At 36.7% G+C, this 20,821-nt stretch overlaps 1 protein-coding gene across 14 annotated transcripts in view; it reads left to right on the top strand.

The window, feature by feature from the left end:
* The window catches only part of RGS7 (regulator of G protein signaling 7), a 258,562-nt gene that overhangs the window by 192,367 nt on the left and 45,374 nt on the right, over nucleotides 1-20,821 (top strand). For all 14 annotated transcript variants that reach the window (XR_003397989.1, XR_003397987.1, XR_003397988.1 and 11 more), the window contains exons 6-8: nucleotides 2,550-2,614; nucleotides 4,484-4,560; nucleotides 4,700-4,781. Coding sequence is in view for 9 of the 14 variants with exons in the window: in XM_026844729.1 (XP_026700530.1) it covers nucleotides 2,550-2,614; nucleotides 4,484-4,560; nucleotides 4,700-4,781 (224 nt within the window). In the remaining 5 variants the exon portion in view is untranslated. The remainder of the gene's footprint in view (nucleotides 1-2,549; nucleotides 2,615-4,483; nucleotides 4,561-4,699; nucleotides 4,782-20,821) is intronic.

Genomic DNA, 20,821 nt, shown 5'->3' with positions numbered 1-20,821 from the left:
TTCCAGAGGAAAAAGTCTGAGGGATGAACATGATTTTTTTGAGTCTTGGCTAAGCTGTGCTCATAATAAAAACCAAAAGTTTTTGTATGACCTGTTAGGTATGGAGTTGGAGCAAAAGGGTCATTGAAAGAACCCTGCAGGGAAAATACTGCAGTACAGTCACAAAGTGAAGACAGGAGTTTTCTTAGACACAATATTAGATTAACAGTGTGGCAAGCTAATTCCTCTCTCCTGCTCTTGGTGACCTAGTGGTTGTTCGACCAGTGTTGAGAACTCTGTGATCTAAAGATGCATTTCTGTTAAAACCTGTCCTGACAGAAGGATGGACAGCCAGCCACCTCTGCAGCAATGATTTTTGTTGGAGATAGGAGATGCTAATCCCAGAATATACCCACAGTGGGGCTCAAGGAAGTGCTAAACTAACTAAAAGTGCCTATACAAGCACCGTGAGAATGTGGTTTACAAGTGTTTGAGAATGTGGTTTACAAGTGTTAATTAAGTGCAGAAAACAAGGAGTTTGTTTTGTTTCTGTTCATGTGGTATTAGACTGGACCAGATAAAATTTGGACCAGATAAAATTGGACCAGATAAAATTTGTCCCCTGGAATTAACAGGACTCTCTACATATTCCTATTAAATATGTATTTTATTTCCAATATTTTCAGGGATTCAGGGTTGGGTTTTGTTTTTTTGTTGGTTTTTTTTTTGTTGTTGTTGTTGTTCAATGAAATAACCAATTTTGAAGGAAAAGAGAGGAAAATGCTTCACTGGAAAAGGAGCTAAATGACAAAGGTCATCTCTCTCCCCAGTATTCTCTGACCACTGTGCTGATTTTGGCTGCAACCTGAGTAAAAAGAATCCAAAATTCATCCCCTCATCTTTTTGTGACATTTCAGCTTGCATGCCAAAGCATTAAATGCATGGAAACTGAGGCTATATAAACTATTTGTCTGCTATACTTGCTGTGTGATGTGGATTTGTGTCTGTATCTGTATATTTTGTAAACACATAGATTGCTTTGGAACCAGAGGAGATGTGGCACTTCAGGGAATAAAGAAAGGAACAGTGGCTTCTTACAGGAGTGGAAAGTGAAAAAGTATGAAAGAAAATAGACCAGATAATGCACGCAAAATTCGGAGGGGGGGGTGGGGGTGGTGTGTGTCAAAAACTGGATTAAAATACAACTTCATTTCACATCAAGTAACACCTGTAACTTCAGCTGTAGTTATTAGAAGTGCTCATCATCATTTCCACTGAAATAGCATCCGCTGAAGTGGGTTTGCATGCATTTGCAGGTGACTTGTCAGAAATAAATGTTTCCATGGAGTTGTAAAATATAATTGGATTGACTACCTTAAAAATCAAAGGTATATAAAATAAGCACTACCTTCTTCCTAATGATTGCAAGAGCTAGGTTCCTATCTGAAGTTATTTCTCTTTGCTACTGTAGTGGAAAAGCTGGCAGTCAGAAAGCAGGAAGATTCCTAACCATAACCCACAAATACGAACTCATTTTGCTGATTGTAGAAACCATAGATAAAGGTTTTCTTACCTACACTGATCAAAAGATTCCTCCATCTCACACATGAGCAGGTGCTCTGAAGTTATGAAGTGGGTAAATATTGCACAATAAGGAATTCTGCTACACTCATTTTCTTTCTGGTGAGGGAAGTTGTACAATATTCAGAGTTGATTTGGAGTATTTGTTGCTAAATAAAGTCTATTGGAAATATACTTTATTCAAGGGTAATTGAGTGCGTAAAAAATTGAGGATCAAGCAGTATGATGCAAACCACTGTGTTGTTTATGTAGTCTTGTTTCATTTTCATCCCTGCATCCTTTCCATATTTAGCTGTCAGTATTTCATTTTATTGTTAAGATTCTGCTCTGAATGTTGTGGAGGCAGAAAATCTCTGCTGAAGGATTTTTGATCTATAAAATAGATTAAATATTTTTTTTCTCATTATGTCTAATACATGATATAATTTTTTCATATTTTGGTCTCACATTATTTTCTGTTTTAAATATTGGTTATAGCAGACTAACCTGTATGAGACTTGAATTTTATCTGGAAGTAATTTTTAGCTAAACTCTTCTTAGGCTGAAATGTTGTGATTTCCAAATATAAAGTAAAAAAAAATAAAACTATTTATACACATTCTTTAAAAACCTATTTCACTAATATAGCAGCAGCTCCTGATAAAACTTTTACACTTTATGGGTTGTACACACATAGTTTAAAAAATGTTTTTGCCATTTTTTCTTTAATGTTCTAGTTCCCTGGCCATTAAACCTCACCCCAAGTATCTCATGCATTTTGTATATGATATCTGTTGCATAAAGCAGATTTTATAATTATTTAATGAATCTCTGTATCTGACCCATCATTTTAATTACAATACTGGTAGCACTGATATTTAAAGCTTTTTGGAATACAGGAAGAAATCAAAACCAAAAAAGCTAGCAGTGAGAGATGAAGACTCTAGATTTCTGCTCTGCTGTGTTTGTGAGATAGGAGCAAATTCTGTGTTATTTTTATTCTGTTCTAGCTGTTTACCTCTGCAAGCGGACAATGCAAAACAAAGCAAGGCTAGAGCTAGCAGACTATGAAGCTGTAAGTACCTGGGGAAAAGTAAATTGCTCTGCTGAGCCTAATAAGCATGTGAAATAATGTTAAGCATGAGAACTATAGGCATTATGTGTGAAAATTTATTAGTTATCCACTTTTGCCAGCATGAGGGTCTGTCAGTGCTCAGTCATAAATGCTGTTTGAAAGACTGTAGTGAAGGCTAGCTGGGCAAAATTCGAGATTTTGGTCCATCTCTAATTTTACTCTGCTCAGATCACGATGCCAGGATCAGAAATAACTGTTCTAAATCCCAGATACACCACGAGTGTTTGAAAGCAATTGTACTCTACACTGTGTAAGGTTTGAATGAAGGATCTCTGGCAACATTTTCAAGAGCACTTGGTAGGTGTGGAAAAAATTTCATTCTTTAAAGTGGTGCTGGGGCTTGAGCCCTTGAGCCCTTGTCCCATCAGTTAGATGAGAGACAAAGAGGATCAGACCAGAGGCACTTCCCACTCCCTGAAAGTTGTGCTGTGCCCCAGGCAAGGTTAAATAATTGGGGTCAGGAAGAGCCAGAAAAACAGGGAGTTTGATTAGCTGATGAGGATGGCACTCGCTAAAGAGAGAGATGTCTTGAATTCCATCTCTATCCCCCCAAAAGTTCCTGAATTTTTCATGAAAATGTCAACATAAAATTCATGAACAGCCCTGGCTCTGTGCTGAAAGCTGTCCAGCTGTGCTACTGTGACATGATAGCAGGATAGTCATCCAGGCCTCTCAACATGCCAAATACACCAGCCGCAGCACCATGCTGACACACTTTATTGCTTCTTCTGACACAAGCTTGCTTTTCAGTGTACTGCACTGTGGGGTATGCATAATTTTATACTTAAATGCATTAGAAAATTCACCTCCAGTATACAATCCACAAGAGCCTTTACGGGTATTGACAAGATCTCTAGAAAGTCTCCTCTCCAGTCTTTATTTTCGGTAAGTATGTTGTAGAGATACATTTGCAATGCATAGAAATACAGTTAAAGCAACACTTTTTGTTGGGAAATCTAGAGACAATTTTTCATTTAGTCTCAGTAAAAGCAGTGCACAAAGGTAACTGCGGTCTTTTGGGGGGAAGAGAAGAACGCTGCCCTTCTTCATGTTAACAGACTGCATACTGCTGCCATTTAAGCTGGGGGAGGTTGGAAAAGCTCTGTTACAGACAGTGAAGCTGTTCCAGCATCACTGGAGGAAATAATTTTGCTAAGATTTTACAAATCTTCTTCCTGTTGTTATTAGTAGGCTGTAGGATATATACATTTCCTGTACAGTAGTGAAGAACTACAGTCTCTTGTATTTTTTTTTTTAATTGGGGATAACTGTGGAAGTCTTGCAAGATTCCTATACTGCTCAAATACTGATAGCTTTTTATTGCTGTATTTTAAATAAATTGATAGGCAGCCAGCATTTCTCAATGCAAACTGTTTGCAGAGATGACTGATGGGAATTTTCATGTGGATCATCCAATATGGAAAGTACTGCTGTTATCTTTCAGTATTAGGTACTTTCAAAACAAGAATTTCTTTGTATTATTACAAAATTACTCAGCCAGCATCCAGTATATAAAAATGCTTCAGAACTTCCATGTTCTGCTGAAGGTTGCAACCACACTTGTCATCACAGTTTCAAAACAGAAATAGTTGGGGTATTCAGAAGTAGGTAAATCTAGTATCCCCTCCTGTTGGTGTCAAGCAAAGACTTTATATCAGGTAAGTTAGGTGAATTTACGCTGGCACAGATATCATGACTTGTATTACATCCAGAAGGGGGGGATGAGGGAAGGGGGAAAAGACAAGCTAAAAGTTATTAAATATTAAGTAACTTACAACCTAACCCACTAAACTTGTGATGTGTTTTCAGGAGAGTTTGGCCAGACTACAGAGAGCATTTGCTCGGAAATGGGAGTTTATTTTTATGCAAGCTGAAGCACAAGCAAAGTAAGTTCCTTTGAAGACGAGTTTTGGTTTTCCATGCTTTTGGAAGGGAGAAGGGGAGGAAAAAGTGATTAGACACTTCTTATGTTTAAAAATACTGTCATTAACAGTTTCTTTTCAATATCCATTAACACATCAATAGAGTTGACAAGAAGAGAGACAAGATAGAGAGGAAGATTCTTGACAGCCAGGAGCGAGCGTTCTGGGATGTGCACCGGCCGGTGGTGAGTGCCCGTGGGGCCGCTACACCTGTGAGCGGGGCCACTGATAAATGTTAGCCTCGGTCGAGCATTGGGGTAGCCTGGGAGCAATTAAAAGGGCTGTAGTGCATGGGGTTGGGGCCCGCCTTGCTTTTTTGCAGGATCTATAGTTTCTATCATTCTGATATTGAAGACTGCCGATGTGTATACACTCAGTTTGGGGTTTTCAGTGAATAGATTTGTTGTGTCAGTTCTTAAATCAGAAGATACCTGTCTTTGACTATTACCATCTCAAAGGTTTCCCAAGTATGAGTCACACAGCTAAAATTCTCCACATAGCTAAAAGTACTTTTAAGTAAATCTGACTTTTTTTTTTTAATCTGCTTTTACTTGCTAAGCCTTTCAATTTCACTCTGGTCATATTTCCAAACTATTTTTAATGTACATAAAGGTTAGATATTGCTGGCTTTGAGCTGTGGGATTGATACACTGTCTAAAAAAGATTTGTCTGAGCTCCTTGTCAAAGGCCTTCTAGAACAAAATTAAAAATAAAAAAAAACAAAAAAAACCACCCCAAAACCCAAAAAAACAAACCAGAAACAGTTCTTGGATAATCCACCTTTAAGAGCTAAAACTTTGAGAAAGGCAATGTCATAAGACTTCCAATTAAACTGTTAGAACTCAATAATCACACTTTTTTGCTTTACTATAGAATTATATCTGTTTCCCTTTTCTAGAGTTAAGCATTCATTTTCTGTGGAGTTTCATATCATTATCAATGAAACCAAATATGGACTATATCTCTCACTGTGACCCCGGGAAAAGATACTTAACTAAAATTAATTGTTCTGGGGAGGTAAAGTTAGGTGATGATACCTGTAGAAGAGGTGAATACAGCGAGACAAAGTTAGGTGATGATACCTGTGGAAGAGGTGAATACAGTGAGACAAATAAAAAATAATGAACTTTGACATGGTCATCTTACATTTGTGACTGTGGAATTGAAAGAGTGGTAGAAGAAATGGGATTTTAGGTAGGATTTAGAAAATCAGATAGAGAAAATAATTTGAAGTGAAAGGTTCAAACCACAGGCATTAGATACAAGAAGACTGGGACATTATTGTCCAGTCACTGGTGTAAAATAAGGAAGGAGGACAGAAAACAATCTACCATCTGATGTTTATGGCAGCTGCATATAGAATGGAAAGTTTCTGTGGACCTGAGATCTTTGAAGGTGCAGACAGCTTTTGTATTAGCTGCAGAAATGGATCTAAGGTTTGAATCTGGGAATTGAAATGCTATTTCCAGGTTTGGAAGAGAAGATGAAGTGTTGAAGTTAAGATACAGGCAGACAATAAGGAGAGAATTAAAGGGACCAGGACAAGAAGAAATTGAATCTGATTAAGAGCTTTGGCCGAACTGTGGATAAATCTGCCTGGTCCAGCAGATGTTTTTAATCTGGCTGTAGACATACCCAGGAAATATCAAAGGACTGTCTTACAGTCAGCAGTGTAGACTCCTGACTTTAGGAGATATAAATAGAAGAATGGAGAGGTTCATACTGTGGTTAACCAGCTCCTCTCACTAGTTTGTCAAATACTCATTTTGAAAACATAGTTATGAATTTACCGTCACAGTAAAAGATGGAAGCATATATTAAAAAGAAAAAAAATAAAAGAGGAAAAGACTGAAAAGAGGCAGGTGATGCTAGAGTTAATTACAATTTCTAATGGCTTTTCAAGCATTTTTGGTGTGCTTTCTAATCAAAGCACACCAAAAACTCACAGAAATATTGCTGCAAATCTGGAAAGGTAATTTTGGAAATTTAGCTAATGTTTGGATAAGAATCTGGAGTTAATGCTTATTTTTATTTTCACTTCTTCATCATAAAATTTCAGAGGCTAGTGGCAGATTTTTTTTTTTTTTTTTTACTGAAAATTAGTTTTGAGAACCAATTATTTCATTATTTGCCTTCTTTGTTTAGGTGACTAAATAAATATTTTTTCAGGGCTTTTTTGCAGGTGTCCTGTTCCCTAGTTACTTTATTTTTTACCTATCTGGCTACAGAATCTTTGCATGTAGAATATAATGTATGAATGTTACATCTGCATTTTATTTCAATAAAGAGATATTTGAGGTGATGAAAGGGATAGAAGAGAGAACCAAACCATTAGTCCAAAAGGACAGTACTGCAGTGCACTACAGGAATGGGAGATATGAAAAAAAAAAAAAGTGACAGTGAACTCAGGAGAGTGTAGCTGCAGAAAGAGCATGTTTGGGTATCAGAAATGTCACTGTGATGGATAAGTTTAAAATAAAGGAAATGAACCAAGGTTTGATGTCTAAAGAGCATTTGCCTCAGAAAGCACCTTTATTTCATAGGTCTCAAGTCAAAGTCAGTCCTGCAGGTGGTTACAGAGGCCCTAAAAAATTGGTGCGAGATTGGAGACAGACAAATGCTTGAATGTTATTGTGGCTACTTTTGATCAGCTGGCTAGTGGGCTAGTGCCCACAAGTTTTTCCTAGGTTTTCAGCTTGGAGATGAACCGGAGAAAGTGAATTTGGAGAGCAGTTTTTTCAAATTGTCACCTGTTCCTAAATTTTATTTTGAGTCAGTTTTGATATCTCATGATATCTGCTATCATTCATATCTGATTGGTTTTGATTGCAATACTTATTTTTCACTATATGTGTAATTTTTTTTTTTTTTTTTGTGTGTATTTTAGTGTAATGTGGAGTGTAATCTCCATCATTTCTGTAAATTTCTGTTGCTGCTTCATGTAGAAACATCTTAGTTTGCAGCTAGGAAGAGCATGACAGCTTCAACTGTCAGTACTTCAGCCTGCAGAGGTATTCCTGAACAATTTTTAATCTTACTAGTTCACATACCAATCAGTAAAACCATGGAAATGTGTATCAGTGAGAGCTCTATAAATTCCCTTGAGACCCTGAGGAGCAGACCTAGGACATAGTCCATGCTATTATTTCTAAGGTATAGCCAGTACCTAACATAGGTCTAAGTTTAACATTATTCACATACAGGGACACATTTCTCTTTTTGATGGCAGAGTAAACGTACCTTTAAAGCCTTCCTTTTCTTTCCACTTGCCTAGAAAGTGTATAATTTCCATAATATTGAAACTTCTATTGATAACAGACTATGCAATGGAGTGAAAATTGGTTAGGAGAATTAGGGCATTAGTCAAAAAGCAGTAACAAATCAAGCTAAATTGGTGAAGGCAAAAGAAATTTAGAAGCTGCTCTTGTTTGAAAAGAAATGTCATGTTCCTGGTTAAAGTTTTCATAAAAGAATTCAGAGCTTTCCTGAATTATTAATCTCTGTTTAAAACCCATAACCTTATGGTTGTTAAAAAGGGACAAACAGGTACTAAAACAGTAAATCCCCTGAAACATTCTCAAACCCGTATCAAATACAGTAGGAGAGTAGCTGTGGCTTACTGTAAAATTCTTTCAGGTAGCGAGCAAGGACAGCTCATGTCTCGCTACAAACAATTCACTTGTCTTCCTGATTACATTAATGTAATTTAAATGAAATTAATAATAAAGGCCTGTTGAGTACTCATTGAGATTCAGATTAATTCAGAAGACAATGAAGGAAGTATCCTTTTCTCCTGAAAGTCATCTATATACTTCTTAACTACAAAAAGTTGAAAAAACCCTTGTTTTCTCCAAAACCTCTGGCCTTTGTCATCAGTCAGAATGTTGGTTGTACTGCAGTCATATTTAGTGGGTTTGTGTGCAGTTGTTTTTAAAAGGAAGATGGGAAATTTGCAACAGCTTTCTAAGAGGTGCTAGAAAACTACGCTGTTATGTGTCCCTCTCCAAAGTTTAAAGTCTGTCTATGGTTTAATTAAACTGTGACTTAATAAAGCATAATCATGAGTCAAGGTGTGATCCAGTTCTTCCATTCTGCCAGTCGTAGCTTGGTGAAACTCGATCCGCAGGACTTCTCTTCCCACTGCTACCACTGATTTGCGGAATGATGGGGGTCATCTTGCTTCTCTGTGGAAAAACTGAATAGCAAATATTGATAAGGTTTAGATTTGAATATCTTAAAGGTCTTTTCCAGCCTAAATGATTTTATGAATCTATGAAAAACAAAACCAATATTTGTGTGATTTAATACAGTAAGACAAAGTATCCAGGGTAGGTATGTCTGGTAAGGACAGCAGCAACATTAAAGTCAAGAATGGGTTTGAGATAATTCACTGATGATGTAAAATTCAGAAAATTCAGATGTATGATTTCTGAATTTAGGGGTTTCATGCTATTGTTTCCTAGTAGTAAACAAGGAAAACAGAAATCTTTACGTTTTTTAAACCTTGTCACACATCCCACACTGTTTGCTTCTCTCTATATTTAGTTTTGGGGTTTTTTTTTATGTGATTCTTTCTCCATTAATTTCATTTTTCTGTTTATATTTTAAAATTGCATTTTATGTGGTCTGAACATGACCCTCAGCATCTGAGAGAGTAGGTAATATTACCGGGTGTCTAGGGTCATGCAGAAGATACTTGAGGTTATTTATTCTGGGTTTCCTTTTCTTTTCTTTCATCGCTTTTGTTTTTAATGACTTTTCCATCCTGTCCTTCAAAAACAGCTTTAAAGACTCGGCAAAAGTCTGAATTTAACTTGGCTAGGATGGTGCAATCCTTCATTTCACACTTTGCATCTTACAAATCCTAGACTTTTCTGGGCCAGTCACTTGTTTAGCCAGAGAACAATTCTGTCTGCTTTATCATAATATTTTCAGAAAGTTTTTAAACATCTCCAGGAAACGAACGTGAATCATGCCATCCAACATCTCTAGTGATGTATCCACATACAATTTTCATATTGTCTTTTGCACCTGTTTAACTGTATATCCTTACAAGGGAGTTACCTCTCTGGCAGACAGGGAACGCAGCCAAAGCAGCAATTGTCAGTCAGATAACTGCACTGCTGGTAATGAAACAAAGTCTTGTACAATTCTTTATTTTCAAAAAGTGGTTATAATGTTTATGGTCCATACTCGCATCTGTTTGAGGCAGTTATTTATAAACCTTATAGCTAGCCTGCTAACTAAGACTTCTATGGAAGAATTGTACTCACGTTATTTAACATTGTTATTTAGTCTGATACTTAGATGTATGTGGGACAGATGGGGAAAAAGAAGCCAGCTTTCTTGAGCAGTACAACAAACTGAAAGTGCTCAAGTTAAAACAAAGGTTTATGAAGAGGTCAGAAATATGAAATCGCTAACTGATGAGGTGGTGGAAGGGCATGGAAAAATGAGATAACGCTGTAGTTTTTAGTAAGACACGGTTCTGGTAGCAACTAGAAAAATAAGCTGAAGTAGTAAGGATAAGGATTTTTTTTTAATAAGTGGAATGTTTATACATTGATTTTTGTTTCTCTGTGAACTAAATAAATTTACTGCTTTAATCCAAAACATTCTGTCAAGGATTTTCTTCTAAGTCAAAAGGCAGATAATCAGTTTCTAAATGTCACCTACATTTACCATCAACATTTTCAGAAATGTGTGGTCGGACTTTCCTGTTGTCATATCTTTTTAAGTGAATAACCTAAATTCTTCTGTATGGAATCTGTAAAACAGTAGTTTCCTGCCTTTGAGGGTGAAAAAAAATTGAGAAAGCGATAAGGACTCTGAGTATTTAGCACAGGAGAAACAAATCAGGTAAATTTAACTGGGTTTTTTATGCAAATACTGTAATCTTCACATAAACAAAAATCACATTAATACAGCCTTAATTAAAATTAATACTAACAAAGCACCACTTGAATAAATACAATGGATCTAATTTTTGTACAACAATTTTTGAGAACTCATCACTACAAACCTACAAACCTAAAATATTCTGTTGTAAATTAGGAGTACTTAGAAATTAAATTAACCTTCAAAAATAATTAAGCATAGCTTCCATGCAGTACTATATTCTTTAGTACAGCTTCTAGTTTAGTTTCATATAACTTGTCTCCAAAGTTAAAATTCAACTTCCTTTTCATATACATTTTGCTTATTATGCGTTTCTCTGACACGCAGACCACTGCAAGATTATTTTTTTTAAACAATATGATAAAATCCTGTTCTCCTAAGATGAAAGCTCAGCATTGCACTAGATCTGTCCTTAAACAAGCAAGTGTGTGAGAATGTGAGTATCTCTGTCAAGATTCAAGATGCTCTATCTCCTATGGATTCATTTTATGGTTTAATTTATTAGTACTATATTTCTTGAAAACCTCTCTGTATCTTTTTCTCCTGTTCCAAACAGGTCCTTGGGAAAAGATCTGAACTATAGTTTGAGAAGACAAATAGGTATAAACAGGACACTGGTACAGCGTAGGTTCTTTTTTTTGGAAAGATGGTGAAAATCTTTAAAATTTTAAGTGATCCTCAGTTTTATGCTCAGTGAGACTTCCCATCTCTTAGTTTGAAATCCCTCAGAGTTTTACCATGCTGCAAACACAATTAAAGCTTGATCAAACTAATTGATCAAATGTCTCTCCTTTGTCTTAAGTGTCTTTGAACCTCATTTGTCTCATCCGAACAAGAGAAACAACTCGCAGTTAAACTTTTATCCACTAATTGCACTCCTTGCCATGTTTTTAGTCCACTACAGAACAATAGTGTAACTTCTGCTGTTTTGATACTCATCAGTGATCTTCAAATAAATCCTTGAATAAAGGAGTGATATTGATCTCACTAATTGGTTCAAATGACAGCTTTTCTATCCTTCACATGAGGCTGTCTATAGTGGGTTTAATTTTTGCTTAAATGCTTATGCTTTTCTCTGTAGTTTATCAAGAATTATCATTTCTGCATCAATATATTTCTAGTGGATGACACGATCAGGTTTATTGCTCATTCATTTAAATGTAATAAATAAGTCGGTAACTTTATGTTATTTATTGCTCTTCTTTAATGAGTCAAAAGGAAATTAGCTAACAAGGACATGTACTGAGCATTTAAATTCATTCTATGCTGCCTGCATAATTCCCTACTAAGATCTGCAACATAAGAGAACACTTAATCCTGACAAACTTTTATTAATTCTTATGAATTAAGACAATCCCTTCCTTTGAAAGAAGCAATTCAATAAGATTTGACACCGATTATTCTGTGTCCTGAAATATCAGTTCAATGAATGAATAAGAAAAAAATGAAAAGCTTTATTTACTTAATTAAAAGCTAATGGGTTTTACATCATTATCAGCTGATATAGACAGGTGTTAGCAGTTAAGCTGTGTGCAACTAATTTGTTTCCATAATACTACTTGACTGTAGATCACTATATTCAGAGATATTTGCAGCATATTGTCAGGTGTATCACGTTTTAAAAATAGATTCATATTAAGGAATATAACCAAATTTGAGGCTATTATTAGTAGCCTCAATTTACTTTTCAGTATTTCCAGTTCCAAGTTGTATTCACTTATTTCAGTGTCACACTGAATCCGTACATTGTAATTATTTACCCTATCTTGTGTTTCATAAAGACAATATTTATTAGCATAACACATCTCTTTTCAGGTATATAATGAAAAGGCTGTAGAAATTGGGGAAAATATCTAATGCTTTAGTAGAAGAAGCAGGTTTTAATAATTTTTCCCTGATTATCTGCCAAATTTATAAGGCATCTGGGAATTAAATCTGAAACATGCTGCTACAGAATTTATACTTGAGAACAATCTTGGGATTTGCTTCCTAATCATTAAATATGATTTATAGGTGTTAATTGGAAGATATAGCTATACTTCCCAGATGAGCTAATTTCCAACAGATAAAAGAGTCCATAGGGAAAACTAGAAAAATTGTGAGCTAATTTTAGAGAAGTTTGGTCTGGAGTTCTAGGGAGGTGAAAACTTGATAGAAGCTGTATACAAAGTCATTATCAAGCTTATATATTTATTACAAACTATATATGAAGTTACCATATCTGTAATGGACTGTAATCCAAATATTTGTCTTTCTGTGTTTGCTTCTTATATCATTCTAAAGCAAGTGGGACATCTGTAAAAGCACTGTAACTTAACAGCAGGTATCAAAAGTCCGGTCATAGTGCTTGTGTGTTGATCACATGCCTGAATCAAAAAGTGTTGTGGTTTAATCCCAGCCAGCAACTAAGCACCATGCAGCTGCTCACTCTCTCCTCCTCCCTCCTGTGGGATGAGGAGGAGAATTGAAAAAAACCCCAAACTTGTGGGTTGACATAAGAACAATTTAATAATTGAAATAGAGTAAAATAATAATAATAATAATAATAATAATAATAATAATAATAATAATAATAATAATAATTGTAATGAAAACGAAGATAATGAAAAGAGGGAAAAATCCAAGAAAGACAAGTGATGCACAGTGCAGTTGCTCACCCCCACTGACTGATGCCCAGTCAGTTCCCCAGCAACGATTGGCCCCTCCTGGCTACCTCTCCCCAGTTTATATACTGAGCATGATGTCCTATGGTATGGAATATCCCTTTGGCTAGTTCGGGTCAGCTGTCCTGGCCATGCTCCTTCCCAGCTTCTTGTGCACCTCCTCACTGTAGAGCATGACAAACTGAAAAATCCTTGATTTAGGATAAACACTTAGCAACAACTAAAACATGAGTGTGTTATCAACATTATTCTCATACTAAATCCAAACCACAGCACTGTACCAGCTACTAGGAAGAAAATTAATTCTATCCCAGTGAAGCCATGACAAAAAGGCTTATTTCCAAAGAGATAGTTGTGCTAAAAGTAATTCTGCTGAACCTGGGAATATGGTACTATTTTTTTTTTTTTAAAGTGTGTATGACACACATACATACTCTTGGAAATCCAAGCAGGAGAAGACAATTTGGTGCTAGTCCCTTCTATTACATGACAGTGTCTTGATATTTTTGTAAAAGTTATGGTGCCAGCACATACACAGCAAGAAGAAAACTGTTATCATCAATTTCAGTTGTGAAACAAAGACTGTATTCATTAAATAGCTAGACCCAACTTAGTTTAGAGTTTGTAATTATTGAGTTAGATGGGACATAAGTTGCAAAATTAAAAAAATAATAATTTAATCACTTGTATCCTAATAATTAAACTCACCATAATATTCTTCCTCTTTCTTCAGACATCTGCTAATTTACTGGGGATCTTGTGACTAGAGATGTTGTCAAGAGAAGTCCCAATGCTTGCACACTTGATTTCTCAGAGTTATTGTCAAAGAACTGCTGAACCAAATGGAAATTGTAATTAAGCCAACTTGACTTTTGGAGAGGCTAATAAAGTTCATAAGAGTGTTTCAGATTAGGTACACCTAGTTGATTGTAAATTAAACTCATGATTAAACCCAGTAACAATATATTTTTTCAACCAAATAAAGTGATTCCTGTAGCCCACTTGCTGTAATCAGTGGTTTGGCTTTAATGCCTTGGGTGGTGTAACAGAGGACAATGAGATGTCCCCTAGCAGCAGCATCAATACACATTCCTACATATCTGAAGGTTCTGGCAACTATGGCTACTGGGTTTATTTTTTCACCACTTAGTTGAGGTTGGCTGAACTAAGAACTATAAAGTGAGCTACATTTTAAACAGCTTTCAGGTCCTACCAGACAACCACTAGGAAAAGAGTTTTCTGAAATTTGTAAAGGGTTGGAGATGTGCAGCCTTCCTTTAACTGGACCTTAAGATAACAGCTGTTTTTCACACATTTGAAATGTTCCTCTGACTTTCTATAGCACCAGCAAAGCCTTTTTTACTCATTGACCTGAAGTGAGTAAAATGAGGTAAAACCCCAAAATATCCAAATAATTTATACCTAAACCTTAGCCTTTCTGTATAAGCCTAAGTGGGTTCTGCACACTACAGTAACTTTTATCTCTGGGAAATGAAAAATTGGTGCATTGCAGTAGAATATAGCCTTTTTTCTTTCTTTGTGAGAGCCTCAATTTTAGGCATTACTGACAACTTAATATAGTATTTTAATGTCTCCTTTGATGCTAGACTTTGTAAGAGAAAAAATAAACTTTCCCACATAACCAGAGCCAAACTAGGTATTCCTCTATCTAATAATTCCTTTGTTTTTTTTCAGCTGAGTACTGCTGGAATTTTTTTCTTTGCCTTTTTGTCTTTTTTAGAATCTTTCATGCCCTTGTCCTCCCCTTGATTATTAACTACTCACAGTTCAGCTAGCTACACAAGTAAACTGGTATATATAAACTTGGAATAAAAATGAACTCTGGTATTCTGCTTATCATTTGCTGGCTAACTAGCTTCCTTTCTCTACTGTAGAAGTGAGTGATATGTATGGTGACTTGAAGGTTAGAAGATTTCTTTCCTTGAAAAATGTCAAAAAAAGCAACAATGACAGAACTAGCAGAATAGATTGTTGCAGAAGGCAACACAACATATGACACTCAGGAAATTTCAAATTTTAAGCTTAATGTGCGTTATTTGTGATAGTTACAAATAATGTAAAAGACAGCTTTCAATTTCTGCCTTGTCTTTATGTTTGCGTGTCTGACTTTATCTTTTCCAAGTGGAAGTGAAGATATGTCATGCTTGTGTCCATGTCTGTGCTTTAAATTTAGAGTGTTTAAATTTTGAAAGCCTGGAAATCTTAAAATTTAGTATTTTGCAATCAAACTTAACAAGTTAGCCCGTGCTTGTGAAACAAATAAAAAGATTTATTTCTTAGTGTATTGATACTGAAATGCAATGAAACTGTGTAAAGGATGTGAATCAATCTGCCTAAATATTTACTGCTTTAATGCTCCCTGAATTTATGGGTGTGCATACTGAAATGAGGTAATTATTTTAAATAGCACCTATGTGTTTTTAGCTAAAGAGGCTGTGAAATTACATTTGCTTAAATTATCACTAGGCTTGTTTGTATGAGTTGAGTACACACCACAGGCTGCCAGAGGGCAGAGGCAGTGGTAAAGGAAGCAAATATCGGTCTTGTCTTTCTGTTCTGTGGTTGTGGGGAGGGGAAGACAGGGTGATGAATTTCACACTGCCATGAACACTTGATTGGAGCGTTCTGTAAAGTGGATTATTTGAATTTCAGTCGTTACAGCTTGTGAAGATCATAGGCTGTACAACACAAATGTAGGCTGAGAGGGACCTCTGGAGGTCTTGTAGTTCAACCTACTGCTCAAAGCAGTGCTAACTTCTAAATTGAATAAAATTGTCCAGGCCTTTGCTTAAAAAACTTTGAAAATCACCAAGTATGGAGATTCCATAGCATCTCTTAAGCAACTTCTTCCTTTCATTATGAAAAATATTTCTTTATAGCTAACTGGAATTTCCTTTACTGCAATTTTTAGCTATTACCTCCTGTCCTTTCATGGTGCACTTCTGGAACAGCTCTAGCTCTGCAAGCCCCCTTTAGGCAGCAGAAGACAACAGTTAGCTCTTCCCTTTTGCAAGCAGAAAAATGTCTGTTCCTCCACTGGACTGTTCCATTTTGAATATAATTCTTGTATTGTTTGAGGGGCCCAAAACTAGACTTAGTATTCCAGATGTATCCTCATGATGCCGTTTTGAAAGAAGTAACCGCTTTCTTTGCCTCCTGGCTATGCTGTTGCTAATGCAGCTGGGTATGCGGTTTGTCTGCATTGATGCAAGGACATACTGCTGACTCACGTTCAGCTTCTCCCTCAGATCATTTTCTACTGAGCAGCAATACAAACAGACAGTTCCCAGCCTATTGCAATGCATGAGCTTATTCCCTCCCACGTATATGGGTGTATTTGTCTTAGATACAAGAAAACTGCTGGTTCTTCTGGTTTAAGTAGATTCACAGTTAAATTGCCATATTCTTTAAGAAAGAAAAAAAAAAATCAAAACTTAAACTGATGTCATTATAAACATTAATTTACTTTCTGTTGAGGATTTCACACACATTAGAATTACAAGTACATCATAGCAAAGAGATTTTACATTAAAAGGTGTTGATAGAAATTGATTTTGGCTATGTGGCCAGGCAGTAATAAGGGCCCTTGGAGTGTACAACTTTGTACAGCTTCAGACTATATATATTAGGTATTCTGAACTATTTGGATGGAAATGTACCATGGCTAAAGCATCTCGTTTGATGTAAACAATGAATTCTTCCAAAGAGTTGCTACAGGTGTCAAAAAATTAATTCCCTGTTATTGCAAGGGCTTAATTAATTAATTTGCTGTTGCCACAGTTATCAGGGAAAGATTATGCATATCAAGTGGATTTTTTTAACTAAACATACTCTCGGGTGGATGTTGTTTTCAAATGTTGGCTGTAGCCAGATCCGAGCATGTAAATTCTTGGACCTGGAGTTGTTGGATGTCCTCTCCTTGCAGAGGAGGCTTCCTCATTCCACTCTTTCTTGGCAGAATCCTATTATGCAGCCTCGTAGACAGCATCAATAGAAAGTTGTGCTGCTTGGAATTCATACTAACATGATTATCAAATAATTGAAGTAGGGATTTAAAAAATCTGATTTTTTTATATTACTTATCTGCATCCATTTATCTCAGCAGATAATTTATCATGTCTGGACTGACACGTCCTTTGCTGTAAATTAATACAAAGGCATTTGTACTTTAAGATAAAGACATGCCAACAAATTGATGAAAAGAATCTAAGTTTCATTTGAATATATGACAGTTTTTCAGCCAGCTATTTAAAAACGGATGAGGGCCAAATTCTACCCTGGTTATGATCTTGCTGTATGATATTTTCAACAAGGTCACAAGACTTGCCTGTGTGTGTGTGGAGGGGGAATTGTTTTCATACAGATTAGTCCTGAAAGAAATAAACTTTATATTTACACATATAGAAGAGGTTTCAAGTCTTCCAGGAAATCTGTTTGAAAACTATTTACAGTATTAGTATGCAAATTATATACTACAGACTAAATAGAATCTTGCATCAGAGCACTCTGACAGGCATCTCACTAGTTGAACTATGGTAGTCCAGTTAAAAAAGCAACACAAAAACAAAACACAGCTGGGTGTAATTGTATCCAAACACATACTTATTATGTTAATGGGGGCATACGAATAAAATTAAATGTTGTCCAGCAAAGGTTTTCCCACAGACTCCCAAGTTGTTTTAACAAAATGTTCAACTAATGCAAGCCTTTGTTTTAATTCAAAAGATGTTTGACATTTATTTTAAAAAATTGACAGATGAAGTGTGGCAACACCAAAAAAAGGGTAAATCCCATTTCATATCAAGTGTCATTTAAATAAATATTATTTAGTTCAGAAGAAAACATGAATTGTAACCCCGATCACATTAGGTACTTCCAGGGATATAATTCAAATCAAATTATGAGACGGTATTTTATAGTGGTAGTGGTATATGTCTTAAACTCCTGTTGTTACCCCAGGTTGTCAGAGTAGTGATACACCCTTAGCTGCCTTCCCTTTTGCACTGAAGTGTCCTGACTTTTCCTTGCCTGTACCTTCCTGCTGCTGCTCTCCTGTTGGCTTCCCTTCAGTTGCATGGCAGTCCAGTTTCTGCCCTCACAGACTCTCACAAATGCCCCTGCTGAAGTATGCCACGGCAGCTTCACTTCAGCATGAGAGGCTTTAAACACCCAGGTGTCAGTAAGAATCCACGTGATGCCGTACTGGGTTGGGTCTCTTTCCAACCCACAAAAAATTCACCCTTGTTTCATTCCTAAAAACCTCCCAGAATTTCTGTGTCCCTCGCATGAATTTGCACAGCTCTGGCATGTAAGATACCTGGGCAAGGTCCTACATCTGTTCATACCAATTTACTGCTTGTGGACTTGACATCTTTGAAAATAAGAGGCTTCAGATGAAGTTTATGCCCCCCCCCCTTTTTTTTTTTTTCTTTTTTTTCTTTTTTCCTCTCCATTTTTAGGACATGCTTTTAACAAACCATAACCCAAACCTAAGCAAATAACAGTTTGTGCCGTATGTAAATGTGCCCGATATTCAAATGGTTGCATTCAAGGACTGTAGATATTGTTAAAAACCCATGTCTTTTTCACTGCCAGCTGCTGCCATAATCCTAAAGTAGATGCATTGATTTCTTTTTAACTTTATATCTCAGTATACTGCCCTATGAAATTGCTTTCTGCCTTTAAATTGATCATCATGCAAAATTTTGTATTTTTCAACCTGTCATTGTCTTTGAGAGTTACAAGTTATTCTGAGTTTAAAAACTTAAAAAATCATTTTTGTTCACAAGCACAAAGTGTACCTTCCCAAATCTAGCTCAACAGGCATGTCAGATGCAGTCTTGAGAATATTATCTATGTGCCTATTTTTATTTAGTGATTAGGAACTGTTTATACTGGAAATGTAATATGATCAAGCACACATTAATGTATTACTTTAAAAAAACCCCTTATTTATTACTTTTAAAATCATACTGGATATAAAAATCAGTCTGTTATTTAAAATAATTTCTAAAGGCAAAGTACTATTGGCCTGTTTAATGAAATGTATTTGTTTCTTGGCTCTGCCTATATATGAAATGTTTAAAATTTTTGTCTGTAAAGACTTACAGCCACATTGAGCATTTTACATTATGAAAAGAAGACAAAAATTCTATCATTAGTGTGATAATATGTCCAGCTTGGTTGTCTGGCAAATAAATTCTACATCTAGCTACTCCCATTAAAAATACCCAACCTCCTTTCACTTAAAATCTGCTTCCACTAGATAGCAAATTTTGTACTTCCCTCTCTCACTGGCAAATGTAATCCCTCTAAAATCAATAGGTAAGACTCACCTGAGAGCGTAACACTTTATTAGTTGTTTCCAGAAACAGGTAAAGAACAGATTTCTGCACACAGTTTGTGCTTAGAGGGAAGTGTAATAAAAAGATGAATTAGGAGAAACTAGATGCCTTGTGTCCTTTGGGATGCTACAGAGTTGTGAGAATCTTTGAAGGCCAAATCAGATGTATTGAGAGTCATTCAGTTTAGACTGCAAGTCTTCCAGTTAGGCTGCTGAAGCCTGATGGCTTTCCCTTTCCCTTTCCCTTTCCCTTTCCCTTTCCCTTTCCCTTTCCCTTTCCCTTTCCCTTTCCCTTTCCCTTTCCCTTTCCCTTTCCCTTTCCCTTTCCCTTTCCCTTTCCCTTTCCCTTTCCCTTTCCCTTTCCCTTTCCCTTTCCCTTTCCCTTTCCCTTTCCCTTTCCCTTTCCCTTTCCCTTTCCCTTTCCCTTTCCCTTTCCCTTTCCCTTTCCCTTTCCCTTTCCCTTTCCCTTTCCCTTTCCCTTTCCCTTTCCCTTTCCCTTTCCCTTTCCCTTTCCCTTTCCCTTTCCCTTTCCCTTTCCCTTTCCCTTTCCCTTTCCCTTTCCCTTTCCCTTTCCCTTTCCCTTTCCCTTTCCCTTTCCCTTTCCCTTTCCCTTTCCCTTTCCCTTTCCCTTTCCCTTTCCCTTTCCCTTTCCCTTTCCCTTTCCCTTTCCCTTTCCCTTTCCCTTTCCCTTTCCCTTTCCCTTTCCCTTTCCCTTTCCCTTTCCCTTTCCCTTTCCCTTTCCCTTTCCCTTTCCCTTTCCCTTTCCCTTTCCCTTTCCCTTTCCCTTTCCCTTTCCCTTTCCCTTTCCCTTTCCCTTTCCCTTTCCCTTTCCCTTTCCCTTTCCCTTTCCCTTTCCCTTTCCCTTTCCCTTTCCCTTTCCCTTTCCCTTTCCCTTTCCCTTTCCCTTTCCCTTTCCCTTTCCCTTTCCCTTTCCCTTTCCCTTTCCCTTTCCCTTTCCCTTTCCCTTTCCCTTTCCCTTTCCCTTTCCCTTTCCCTTTCCCTTTCCCTTTCCCTTTCCCTTTCCCTTTCCCTTTCCCTTTCCCTTTCCCTTTCCCTTTCCCTTTCCCTTTCCCTTTCCCTTTCCCTTTCCCTTTCCCTTTCCCTTTCCCTTTCCCTTTCCCTTTCCCTTTCCCTTTCCCTTTCCCTTTCCCTTTCCCTTTCCCTTTCCCTTTCCCTTTCCCTTTCCCTTTCCCTTTCCCTTTCCCTTTCCCTTTCCCTTTCCCTTTCCCTTTCCCTTTCCCTTTCCCTTTCCCTTTCCCTTTCCCTTTCCCTTTCCCTTTCCCTTTCCCTTTCCCTTTCC

This window comes from Athene cunicularia (genome assembly GCF_003259725.1).
Source record: "Athene cunicularia isolate RWA chromosome 3 unlocalized genomic scaffold, athCun1 chr3_part1, whole genome shotgun sequence".
Classification (NCBI taxonomy): Eukaryota; Metazoa; Chordata; class Aves; order Strigiformes; family Strigidae; genus Athene; species Athene cunicularia.
The sequence above is the reverse complement of the archived record's forward strand: the minus strand, read 5'-3'. Positions and strand labels throughout refer to the sequence as shown.